The sequence below is a fragment of the Fistularia commersonii genome, chromosome 23 (genome assembly GCF_037954325.1).
Source record: "Fistularia commersonii isolate RoL2024-O1a breed Wild chromosome 23, RoL_Fcom_v1.0, whole genome shotgun sequence".
In the NCBI taxonomy this organism is placed as follows: domain Eukaryota; kingdom Metazoa; phylum Chordata; class Actinopteri; order Syngnathiformes; family Fistulariidae; genus Fistularia; species Fistularia commersonii.
Genome location: NC_141306.1, coordinates 4,201,306 through 4,214,562, shown reverse-complemented (window position 1 = coordinate 4,214,562; position 13,257 = coordinate 4,201,306). Strand labels below are relative to the sequence as shown.

The 13,257-nt window shown below is 39.5% G+C and overlaps 1 protein-coding gene across 1 annotated transcript; it reads left to right on the top strand.

Annotated features, from left to right (window-relative positions):
- The first annotated feature begins 4,257 nt into the window (after window positions 1-4,257).
- On the top strand, window positions 4,258-12,191 carry LOC147220698 (SWI/SNF-related matrix-associated actin-dependent regulator of chromatin subfamily B member 1). The gene is made up of 9 exons (XM_086171019.1): window positions 4,258-4,391; window positions 5,139-5,250; window positions 6,016-6,124; window positions 7,187-7,324; window positions 7,732-7,859; window positions 7,926-8,092; window positions 8,724-8,914; window positions 9,046-9,177; window positions 9,685-12,191. Exons 1-9 carry the CDS (start codon window positions 4,302-4,304, stop codon window positions 9,722-9,724), a joined length of 1,107 nt encoding a protein of 368 aa, XP_086027145.1. The 5' UTR covers window positions 4,258-4,301; the 3' UTR covers window positions 9,725-12,191.
- Window positions 12,192-13,257: the final 1,066 nt, after the last annotated feature.

The following is a 13,257-nucleotide window of genomic DNA, read 5'->3' as shown; positions in this document are numbered from 1 at the left end:
AAAAATTAACTAACAAAATGAGTCCTGCCAGACAAAATAATTGCCCACCCCTGATCTGGTCCATTGTCCTGGAGTTATATGGGATATCCTGACTTTTAAGACTATTTTAAAGTCTGTCACAATTAAATCTATGAAATCATTCTTCTGCTGGTTAGGAGGGCAGTGTGATGTAGGTGACATGTCACCCTGCAGGTGGACTGGAGTGACACGTCCCCCTGCAGTCCTGTAGTTCCAGGCCAGGTTTTAGTCCCCAGCTCATTAATGTCTTCAGCAGCTTTAGCAACTCCCTTGTAGCAGAGATTAGTAGTTGGACATCTATCACTTTAGCCTGTTACCCCTCGTTACCCTGCCCTGCCCCTCTCGGCTTCGCTCATTACCCAAAAGACAGGATTTGCACAAATGATCTTTGTTTAACATAACAATAATCTGCACGTGACCAGGATACGGTGCACGGATGTTTGAGTGTAAAGAATGTTTTTTTTTTTTCTTAAATCCAACTGTTAGAAGACGAGGAAGTTAAGCTTGACCTTAACAAAACCTTGAAACCCAAAGCACCGTCCCATCAGGAGAAAAACCCTGGAAATGGGATTGAAAGAATATAATTGGAGGGTCTTAAAAAGTTGATAAAGGCTAACGGGATAACTTTTTCCAGTGTTGGCGAACTGATGGTGAGGTGCTATCCTTGCACCGACCATAACGGGGCCGAGGAAAAGAAGTCAAATAAATAAGAAGCTGCATTTGGCTTACCGTAATTTCCGGACGATTGAATATAAGCCCCACCGGCAAAAAATAAACGACAAAATAAATATATGTGAACATACGTAGGCCGCACTTTTCTTAACCACAAATACGTACTGGAAATGATTTTTTTCCAGTGCCTGTAGCACGGCTGATGAAAAATAATAATAAATGATAAATAATAAATAATAGATAATAAATAATAAATGATAAATAATAAATAATAAATAATAAATAATAAATAATAAATAATAAATAATAAATAATAAATAATAAATAATAACACAAGGAAAAGTCCATCCATCCATCCATTTTCTGCATGTAATCGATTCACAGTGGATCAGAAATAGACAAACGTATCCTTAGTTATTTTCTAGTGAGGTAATAATTCAAAGATTTAAAGCGTTTATTGTCACAGGCACAGCGTAGCAACGTTTTTCCCTGTACAGTGAAATTCCTATTTTGCTGTCTGCAGTGCATTTGGATATGTATTGATAAGAAATAACGATAGCGTAAACATTATTATAGATATGAACAGTGTTGGCAGTGCAGTAAGACATTTGAGTGCAGCTTGGTGTGCAACTCACAAGGTGCAAATGCAAAGATGAATACAGTTTAAATGGGCAGTAATTACATGTGCAGATGAGTGAAACACAGGCTGTGCTGCATGTAAAGTGCAGAAAGCATTTAAAAAAAACAGATACAAACACCTCACAAACTGCCAAGACTCTTGGCCACCACCTACTCCAACCGTTGCCCTCAAAGAGGCAGTTGAGGAAAATCAATGCAAAAACAAACAGATTGAAAAACAGTTTTTTCCACTTTTCACTGTTTTAATGCATATTTATCCATTTATTCTTCTAGATGATATTTTGCCTTGTATTTTTTCTGTCTGCTATCTAACCCAGATATGCTGCTATTGTTGTATTGTTGTTTTGTGTCCTGCTTTTTCAAGTTGGTTTGTGTGTCTGCTTTTGATTAGACTGAACCTGAGAGCTGCTATCTCCGAATTTCATTGCACTCCGTGTAACGGCAATAAAAGTCTTGAATCCTTGAATTATTCAAAGAACTACCTGTTAAATGTGACCAGCACTGTGATACAGTATGATACCCAACCACACAGCAGGTGTTGCCAAAATACAGTTCTGTCCTTGAAGATGTTTCAGTCCCAGATAAGAAAAATGAAACAAGTGTATAGAATGCCATCCGTTAATGCTGGAATGTGTTATCTATAAGACAATGTCTCTCGCGCCTGTGAAGACGTGTGCTGTTTTGTCCGCCGGTATCTGTTTGCAAAAAGGTTTGATAAGAATATTTATCGTGATGTGACGTTTTTGGCTACATGCAGAAAAACAAAGACGTGACTAATGATTAGCTGAGTCGCAAAACATGACTCAGTGGATAAAGGCTTTGACAAATCAACTAAACAGGCTGCGGTGGCAATAATGCAGATGTTCAAGAACAAGAACAAAGACTTCCTTGATTCCACAATGCAAGTGTTTCGCTGAATAAACAGCCTGGCATCCTTGAAAATTACATTTCTACCGGACGGGAGTGACTTCACGTATTACCAGCTGATGACAATGCTTTATATCGCTCTGTGACACAACTTTTAATTCTGGTCCGTTTCTATTCCCTCAACATAAAAACCTTCAGCCCCTTTTATATTAAATTGTGCATCACACACACCAATGCACTGGGCCAAATATGTCCTTAGAACTGACACGTGCTCCGGTCACTTGACCTCTCGGGTTTCTCTGGTTTCTGCTCGCAGTCCGAAACTATGCAATGAGTGAATCGATGTCCATAGATATGAATCGTAATTGCGTAGTAGTGTGTCTCCAATATCTGGCGCTGTGATTTACAGGCAAGAAGCATCCCTGCGGCGCTTTGTGCAGGACAAGCATTGTCGAGAATGATCGTATCCAATTGTCGCCTAAAATTTTCATTTTTTTGAAGTGCCTCTCATAGCTCCGTGATGTTCATGCCGTGTATTAAGCAAACTTGACATTTGCCAACAACAGCAGTTTTGAATCAAAAATCAGCTTACTCGCACATGTTGTTGATCATGTTAATTTAACCAGGAACAACATGTCCTAAAAGAAAAAAAAAAAAAAAAAAACTCTGACATTTTGCACCCTAGGCAACTGCCCATGTAGCCAAAGCCACGAGCGGTGCCCTGGCAGCATAATGGAGGGGCTGTTGTCCTGAACATACTCTGATTGATGCTGAGCAGGCCCGCTGACGGAGTCGCTATTGTTGAGATTGCTTTGCCGGGATGTAAATGCTCAGCTTGGCAGACACAAAGAGGCGGGTGCCAGGGTTGTTACACGATTAATAGTACGAGGGATTAGAATTAGAAACAAGCCCAGAAATGTGAATTCTTGAGGGGGGAAAATGGTTCAAAGAATATCAGATCGAAGCTTAGGCGCTAGTTAAGCTTATATGTTCAGATTTTTTTGGAAATAAAAGGACACTGAACAATATGCAGCATAAGTACACATTAGAAAAATCCCAGTGCAGTATAACTGTTGCTTTGTACTGAATAATTAAGCAGTATGAATGGGTGTTTAAGTATATCACATGGGAGCCGGTAAGGTAGAATGGCTTTAACACAAAGGGAGATTGAAGAGTAGTCAATGCCTGACACATCATCACTGCAGATGCAATGGATGGATAGTCTGGTATAGTAGTATACAATACATAAGTCATGTACAGGATAATAAAAGTGCAAAATAAGTCATTTTGATATTGTGGCATTTCATGAAGAATTTGTCAATAGAAATATGGATCATTTGATTGAAATGAAATAGCTGCGTTGAAGCAGTTTATTCATATTTGAGAGCTCTGGAATGTTATTCATGTGTGTGGTGTTAAAGCTGGATTATATTTTATTGAATTTCCCAAAAGATTAAATCTAGTAATGGCAAGCCCAAACGGGATGTGAAAGACCAAAACTTTTTTAAAATATATATGATCAAATTACTCTGTATTTATACCTAAATCAAATTCTTTTATTCAATTGATTTCCTGCTAATAATTTGGACAGGTGTGAAATAGGTGTAGGCTGCAGACGCAGTCATGAATAATGTCCTTTAGTAGTGTATGGTTGGTGGGGGACTAATGGATTTGTTAACACGGTTTTACAATTGGTTTTTGCTTGAGTTATTTTGTAATAAAGTACAAGAGATTTGCAAGAAAAAGATGAAAAAGGAAAAATGAGACGAGCTTGAGAAATGAAGTATACACCAGCAGGTGGAAGCAAATCGCTTTGAGAAAACTACTGCTGCGTTTCAATGCAAAATCTTTCCAAACTTTCAGAGAAAATGAGAAAAGTCACCCTAAAAGTTTTGATGATTTTTTTTTCTTCAACGGAACGCCACCTCTCTTGTTGCAGCTCTCATTTCTTCGAATACACACCTCTTATAGCGCTTCTTTTCGATTTTTGTTGACATCTGGTTTTGAGAAGAACACGCAGATTTCCCACCCTCGCCGGAGACCCCAAACACATCTGTAGAGGGGAAGGCTATTTAGTTGTTAGCCGGCTAGCATAAAGCGAAAAAATGCAATTGGCTCTAAGTAAAACGTTCGGCCAAAAGCCGGTTAAATTTCAGTTAGAACAAGATGGGGACTTTTACATGGTTGGGTCGGAGGTATGTTACTATCTATTAATACATTTTCAGTGTTAAAAACGTCTCTCTCAGATACGAGCCTCAATAACCCATCCTTCTGGCAAGTTGATGCTAACATGCTAACAAGCGCCAATTGAGGGTTTCATAAACAAAGAGGTGCCTAAAACTAAAAAACAGAAAATGACGAGTTGCGTCTGGTCAACTCCCAACGACTGAAACAACATTGAACTCGACGGTCCTTTTAAAAACAACAACAACAAAAAACGTTTAATAACCACACACGGTAACTCCTGGTTCTTAATTCCAGCTATCATTACTTTTAGGTCTAAACAACAATGCGAGTCACAGTGTATCAACCCGAGTGCCAAACACAAGCAGCACCAACCAACTGTTTCTGTTTTAAAACAAACAAAAAAACGTGTTGCTCATCTCAGCATAGTTAAACCAAACGTTTTCGAATCAGTCCAGAATGGTTATTTGACGATAACAGCTGCCAAAAAAAAAATGAGGAGTAGTTCATTGAAACGCTCCTGTGTGTTATGAGTTGAATTCAAGGCAAGTATTGAGACTGAAACTCGTGTTCAGAAAATCACAATGAGATCCAGCTTTTACCAAAATGAGTATTTCAAAACATAATCTGAAATTTCGAGTTGATTTCAGAATATTCAAAGACTTGCCAGTGCATCAATTGTGTGAAACACATCAATCCAGGATCGGAGTGATGTTGATTTATATGTATTCCTCAAGCTTAAAATCTTTGTTTTTCAGGTTGGAAACTACCTGCGCATGTTCAGGGGGTCTTTGTATAAAAGATATCCGTCTCTATGGAGGAGGCTGGCCTCAGTAGAGGAGAGGAAGAAGATTGTAGCGTCATCACATGGTGAATCTTCTCCTTTTCATCTTGGCATATGGTGGCTAATTGAAATGTTTAATAGTTCTTTTCCTTTCAGCCGCTGCTTCCAGGGATCACCACAGCGAATTATCTCCCTCCATCTAGCCCCTCTCCCCATGCATCCTCTTAATATTGCTGTCATTATTGGAATTATTAGTAATGAAATAAACAATGTGAAAATATTCAGCAGAATTATTTCTTTTGCGGGTGGCATAGCGGTGCAGTGGTTCCACCTCACCCTGTGTGGAGTTTGCATGATCGCCCCATGTCTGTGTGGGTTTCCTCTGGGTTCTCTGGTTTCCTCCCACAGAAGCGTATTTTAATCCTCTTTCCACAGTCGCAGTTCAAATCCTCAGTTCAGGAAATCTATAATTCAATACAGACTTAAATGCAATGTAAGGACGAAGTATCAGGGAGTAGAGTCTTGGCATGCACATTGAGTGTCAGACGTCAGACATCATCCAACATTACTGTTACTGATAGGCAGGTTTGCCTTACTGCACATTGACTAATTCTTACTCCTCAGGGTTTAAAAGTTTGTGACTTTATTAAGACATTTTAGTTTAAAAATACATAAGCCTGTTAGGGAGCCGGCTTAACGGTTGCATGTTGCTGAGCTTGAGATGCGATCGTCTAAAACTTTGAAAGTTATGCAACAGTTCACTTGTTACTGACACAAATGTTGCCATAAAGCACTTTATAACCATTACCTCAAATCTTAACAAGTGTTTTTGTTGTTTTGTCCTCCTGTAGCCACCAGTGTGACCCTGCTAAAGGCATCAGAGTGTGAAGAGATCTTTGAGGGGAATGATGAGAAATACAAGGCCGTATCCATCAGCACGGAGCCTCCCACTTACCTCAGGTATTCTCCATTAGATGACTGCGGGCAGAGTATTTTTGTCTCTTTTTTTTTAGGTTTTGCCCATTATTCATTCAGTCAATAATTTCACAAAGTCCTTGGTCATCCCTTGTCATTCACTTAATTCTATTACAGTCTACAGTTTCTTTCACAATTTAACAGGAAAAACAAATGAAAGTATTCAGCTATAACATTAGCACAAACTAAGCTAATGGCCATATTTTTGTCTTTACTTATCCCTTGTTTTTCCTTTTTTTTCCGACATTAACTCAGCACTTCTGGAAAAACTGTCAACCCCTCTCCCCAAATATTTCTCAATTAAATTTACTCAAGTATATTAGAATCTTACATTATTTCAATTGTAATAGTTTCCAAAAATTCATCTCTGGGTTTTTTAATCACTCACAAACTGAAATCTCCCCTGTAAATAATCCTGTAATATTAGCTATATCAGGGTGACATTTATAACTAACATCTATTACTTGAAAGTTGTTTCATAATGAGGTTTTTGCCATTTTTGTGGTTGTATTTCATATGATGTTCCTTGAGAAATCGCCTTGCATTAGTAGTTGAACATTTTGTCTACATGTTTATGCTTGTTAACCAAGTAGTTCACCAGCCCACTGTTTAGTTATTTATAAAGGTTGTATCACATTCACAGTTATAAACATTGTCAACCTAAGAAAGCCTCTCTGCTGGGTGGCACTTTCACTGAGGAGTACTCATGTCACATAAGTATTATTAATTTACCAATTCACTTTAATTGGATTCAAATCTATTAAAGAAAGAACAATGGCAATCCCATTTTCATCATTTTGCAATTGAATATGCATACAGTTGATTCCTTTTGACATAATTTTGCTCAGATTGGTGCAACTGTTCTATACGTTATCTATATTTAATAGCAAGACACATTTATCTTGATTGAGCTTTTTGAAATAAGCCTGAACTACAAACGAATCTCGTAAGAGCTTTTGAATTGTCTGGGAATCAATCTTGACCGCCTTTATGAGTCCTTTGACCTAATTGAATCGACCACTATTATTTCTTTCCTTCCCTCTGAAGGGAGCAGAAAGCAAAGAGGAGCAGCCAGTGGGTTCCCACGCTGCCCAACAGCTCTCACCACCTGGACGCAGTGCCCTGCTCCACCACCATTAACCGCAACCGGATGGGCCGAGATAAGAAGAGGACCTTTCCACTGTGGTACACGTTATCTGTTTGTTTTACCTGTGAAGCCATAACCCCGAAGCGTGCAAACTATATTATCTGTTTTTCTAATATATACTTATTCCGGGTATACACTTGTTGAACCCCATGTTGTCATTGGGTTAGGGACTGGTACGGAGTATGCTATTCTTTTTTATCTTCCGGTTTCAATCAACCACCGTGCCAGCTTCACTCATAATCTCAGGCCTTTTTTTTTCTGAAAATCGCTGACCGTTTCTATGGGTGTATTATTAGAATTTGTACTTCCCTGCCACACCTTTGTGTGTATATGGAATAGTTTAACCTGCAACGTAATGAATCCTGACATAACTCACACTTTTGTCCGAATAGTAGAAATGGGTTACTGTCATAAATTTCAAGTTTGTATGTGGGTCTCATTCCAGCTTTGATGACCACGATCCCGCAGTGATCCATGAGAACGCAGCCCAGTTAGAAGTTCTGGTTCCCATTCGTCTAGACATGGAGATTGACGGACAGAAACTCCGAGATGCCTTCACATGGAACATGAATGGTATGTTTATGTAATATGGCCGGTTTACCTATATAATCCCTGTATAACTCACTATTCCTCCCACAGAGAAACTGATGACTCCTGAGATGTTTGCTGAGATTTTGTGCGATGACCTGGACCTGAATCCTCTGGCTTTTGTTCCTGCCATCACCTCAGCTATCCGTCAACAGATTGAGTCATATCCCACCGACAGCATCTTAGAGGAGCAGGCAGACCAGAGAGTCATTATTAAGGTTGGTCCCTTTAATGACTTGTTGGATTTGTTTTACCTCTCTGTTTGGGCTGTGCATGGAATGCTGACTGATACTGTTGAGCTTCACGTGTATGTCAACAACCGACTACATATTAGTGTCAATTTCATATTGTAAACTGCGTAGAATAAGCTAACATCTGTGATTCATGTCATGTTTCTTGTCATCAAAATATGGGTGGGGGGGCTCTACCACTCGGTTATTAGCAGATTTTTGTGCTCAAATGTCCTGTAATTATAACGCGAGGCAGGGGGATCTGCTTTCTTTCATCAACTGCTAAACGGCCGTCAGTAATGTAAGCCGCAGTCTTCTTCATCTTTTGGCTTCTCCCTAATGAGGGGTCGCCGCAGCGGATCATCTGTTTCCCCCTTGCCCTGTCGTCTGTTTGTAATGTCATGTAAGCTGAAGTAATAACACCAAATTAAGTAGCTTCTTTTAAGTGCATCCTGTTAATGCTCAGGGTCTGCCTCCACAATCAAGGGAAGTTCTACTAAACTACAACATATTATTCCACTCCCTTATTTCTGATTTTGCTGCAGAATACAATCTTGTGTGAGGCAGCTCTGCACAGTTTCCTGTAGTACTCAACACAAACTTGTTGTGTATTTTACAGCTTAATATCCACGTAGGCAACATCTCTCTGGTCGACCAGTTTGAATGGGACATGTCGGAGAGGGAGAATTCCCCAGAGTCATTTGCCCTGAAGCTTTGCTCCGAACTGGGTCTCGGAGGAGAGTTCGTCACCACCATCGCGTACAGCATTCGTGGTCAGCTCAGCTGGCACCAGAGGACATACGCCTTCAGGTAACACACAGGCCTGTCGAATGCAAGAAAACCTGAACAGTGACAGTATTCAAAAAGTTTGAGCAAATCTTGAAGTCCTTGTAATGGTTTTACTGTTTTTCGATGTCCTGTCCCGTCTTGTCCCCACCCAGTGAGAACCCGCTCCCCACAGTCGAGATTGCCATCCGAAACACTGGTGATGCAGACCAGTGGTGCCCCCTACTGGAGACCCTGACGGATGCTGAAATGGAGAAGAAGATCCGAGACCAAGATAGAAACACAAGGCGAGTCACCCTCCTAGTTTTTCTCGGGCTCGGACATGGTGGGGAATCGAACAGTGAAATTCTGGGGTTTATTTTTCATGACTCCTTGTTCTGATAGCCCCATAAGAATTCATATTTTGCTCTATTATATTCATTACCATCCTACCTGGTAGGATGGTACCAGGTAGGTAGCCTACCAGGTAGCCATCCTACCTGAGGCTATCAGACTTTTTAATTCCTCTTCCCTCAGCCGCAGGGAATCTTCAATCTTTGTAGTTACTGCTAACAGCTAAGACAATTTATATTTCATTATATTTCTTATTCTTCCTCCTTTCCACTATTATCTATTCCTGTTATGTTTTTACTTGAAACTCTGGCACAACAATTTCCTTCGGGATTAGTAAAGTTGTTCTCATCTCATCTCATCTCATCTCATCTCATTATCTTTCAGTTCTTGCTGTCTGACCATCCCACCATTTTTCTTTGAATGGTGGAATAATGTCAATAATTTTTTTTTTTTTTTTGTAGGCGCATGAGACGACTGGCCAACACCGCTCCATCCTGGTAGAGAGAGGCAGTAAACTACACAGATAATGATCCCTGGAAGACTCTGATCCCACTGAGATGATCCAAAATGTTATAAACTCACACACACACACACACACACACACACACACACACACCCACGTACATGGGTCGTCTGTTCTGTATACACGAATACTCTCACTGCACAGCAAGGTTCAAGGTAAATCTTAGATCTGATTAAGCTATCGTCGTTACTCTGATGTGTATCACTCAGCTGCTGTTAGACTGTAGTACTCACGCCTCACGTGTCTTGGACACAGATCACCGTGTCTGTACGACTGGTAAGTGACCTACCGAGCTGGACAGTCTGTGTGTAACATCAACATGGCAGCTCCTTTTTAAATCCTCTGACTTTTTGTCCATTAGTAACAATACTTTTTTTCTTCTCCTTGGTTTTGCCCAAACCCTTTATTTAAGCTCAGCGGAAGAAAGATCTCTATTTAGAAAAAAAAAAATCCAAGCTGTTTATCAGATACCCGGTAATGAAAATAACCGCTTATGTTGAATCTTCACTGACCTCGCAAATTATCGTCTCTGTGAACCTGCAGACGAATCGTAGGTGAAGCAGACAGATGCTGCAGTCTTGACAGTTGCAAATGTATTTACTTGAGCTACTCCGGTATTGAAACACTTAACTAAAAACAGTTAAATACTCGTCAAATAATTTACTGTTGTGTAGTACGCATTGACTATGTGTCAATTAACCAGTTTTAAAGCATATTTTTACTAATTTGTCACTACATGATTTGGTTTTCAACCGCAATTTATTTTTTTCACACTACATAAACAAATTGAAATCACATCTAATCACAGTAGTTTACTTCTGTCAAGCCGGGGAGCAACATCGAGAAGCCAATACGAGGAGAACTACCAGACATCAACATTAAGCCCTTTTTCATTAGCCTTCTATCAACTTGACTCGTCTCAACCTGAGATCGTACCTTTGAAAAGATCTGCATATTTCACCTTCAGACTTTTGAATGTCCGTCTCAAAGACTGTTAGTCCTGATTCCTTTTTCTGAGTACAGTCACCAAAACATCCCTGGCTCTGGAGCTCCTTTCTCGCCAACCTAGTGCTATGTCACCATGCAAAGAGCACGCAGTGTAGATTCTATAGATGATTCTAGCGTTCTAGTGTTCTCGCATCAGCGTTAAATATGGGCCCAACTCACTTGGAGCCTCAACTGACGTTATGTGATAAATATACCAGACCTCAGCTTTCATCTAAACTGCTCATGCAAGCTAGTAGCAGGCAGTGTAGAATGAGCAAATGTTTTCATGAGAAGGTGAATGACATTGTCTGTTGTTATAAAGAAGGAAATTTTGTTTTTGGTTCCTTAAAAAAAAAAAAAAATGGAACAGTTCAAAATACCTAGTTTAAGCAAAGGAAGAGCAAGCCAAGAGCTTGGAGCTTAAGGGGAGCACCAGCCTTTTCTGGGAAGTGATCTTACTATGCCTTGTTTTGGTGAAAATTCAAATTTTACCAATATAATGTGGTCTCACCACAATGTTTTATTTAACACGGTACTTTTTTTTTCACGCCACATGGCGTTTACACCGCTCTGAATCCAGGCAGCCTTTCGCATTAACAATTTCTCGTCAAAGTTTCTTTTATATTCAACTGTTGATGACGCTGAGGCAACACATTCGGTGATGAGGAACTTGGGATGGCTTGAAAGAGAACGTCACGATTGCAATGTGATGCGGTTAATTAAAAGCAAAATTCTCATGTTACATAAGTTTCTTTTTATTGTGACACTAAATATGCATACTCTATAAAAATAAAAAAGTGTACTGTGTCGACATACAGTTTCTTTAATGATTTGTTTCACATTATCAATTCTCCAAATTGATATATATATATTAACATATAATCAAATATCAAACTGAACTTTACACAGAAAAGACTCCCATCAAGTAATGTGACAGCAGAGGCCCCAGTTCATTCTAATTTGTATTTAATTTAGAGTTTAAACACATGTATCCTTCTTCGCCACTGTCTGGGAGTCCAAACCGTTAGTTGTTCAAACACTAACAGGCCAACACTTTATCTTGGTCGTAGCATGTGGTCTCGGCGCAGTGATCTTGTTTTCATTTTTGACAGTTTTGTGCACCTGTGTTCATCTGCATGGACCAATATCGCGAGTTTATACAGTGTCCTGTGCTTGTGGGGACGTTCGTTCCCCGTGTTTCCTGTGTGTCATCTGACGTTGTACTAATGTTAGCAAACTGGTACCCACGTGTTGCCGTTTGTGTGTTTGGGTAGTGCAGCAGAGAATAGAAAAACAAGCTGACGAGAACGGATTGTCTTTTTGGAGAGACGCTTTTTCAATTTGCTCTGATGAATGATGTAAACATGCTCATTGTTGTTTGTTCGTTTGTTTTGTAAGATACCTAAGTAGTGGACATTTTTTTTAAGAAAAACGGCAATAAAGGAACCAGTGGAAACATGTTTTTATTTTCTCTTTTCCCTTGAGGTTCATATGTGGTAATCAGTCTTTACGTTATGAATGTGAATAGTCATAGTCATCAACCAGCCTAGAAAAGCAACCCATTCTTCTATTTCAAAATATAATCCACTGCTGCCATACCTGCTGATTGGATAATCCTAACTATCTGATTGCTGTGGACAGGACACTTAAAGAATTTGAATGTAGAGATTTTGATAATTGCTCCAAAAACAGGCTGTAAACATGAGCTTTCGGCGATGTGTTGCAGCCTGTTTGTCAGTTCTTGTGTGTCTGTCAGAGATAGTGACAGAATAATAACACCGCTGTCAGAGATAGTGACATCGTAATAACATTGTGATATTAGTCGTGAGTCTTTTCAGTACTCCTCGCACAGCCTTTGTGCAGTGTACACATCTTCATTTGTAGTGCACTTCTCAAAAACCCAAGTTACAAATTCTTTCACAAGACGGGCAATCAAAACAGGTCTTAAAGATAGTGAGGGAGAGGAAAATCCCCCCAAAACAATGTGAATATGAAGCAATTTATTTGTAGTATATGATATAGAGGATACTTATAGTGACAGTAAAACATTGGAAATGAATAAAGGCTCTCAAATAGAGGCTGCAGACCTCTGATTTTGGTTTAGGACCTCGAGGTGCATTAAATACCCTACTTCTTTGTAAGCACCCTACTAATAGAATGATTTTTAAAGTTACTTTTACAAAGTATGTCAAATCTCCACATCTTGTAATATGCACTGCCATTTGTAAATTTATCTTCACTCCACCTGCTGTTGGTGATGCTTATATAACCATACAACACAATCTTTGAGGACGAAAACGGTATATAGATCCGCACATGCACAACGTAAAGAGAGCAAAAAAAAAACAAGTTGTAAAATTTGCAGTGGAACATCCAAACTAACGTTAACTCGAGGGCAATACTCCTGTCTGCACTCTACTAGCTTCTGGACGCTAATTCCTGTTTATGAGGTTTGTGTAACACGGCTGCCAGTTTTGAAACTACGTGCCAAATATGAAAAGTTAATAATAGGTGGCTTTGCAGG

Bases quoted from the DNA above. Each gene is read 5' to 3' on its own strand.
- LOC147220698 (XM_086171019.1), top strand. From the start codon at position 4,302: ATGCAATTGGCTCTAAGTAAAACGTTCGGCCAAAAGCCGGTTAAATTT. The intron at 4,392-5,138 runs GTATGTTACTAT...TTTGTTTTTCAG, and splicing joins TTTACATGGTTGGGTCGGAG to GTTGGAAACTACCTGCGCAT. The intron at 7,860-7,925 runs GTATGTTTATGT...TTCCTCCCACAG, and splicing joins CTTCACATGGAACATGAATG to AGAAACTGATGACTCCTGAG.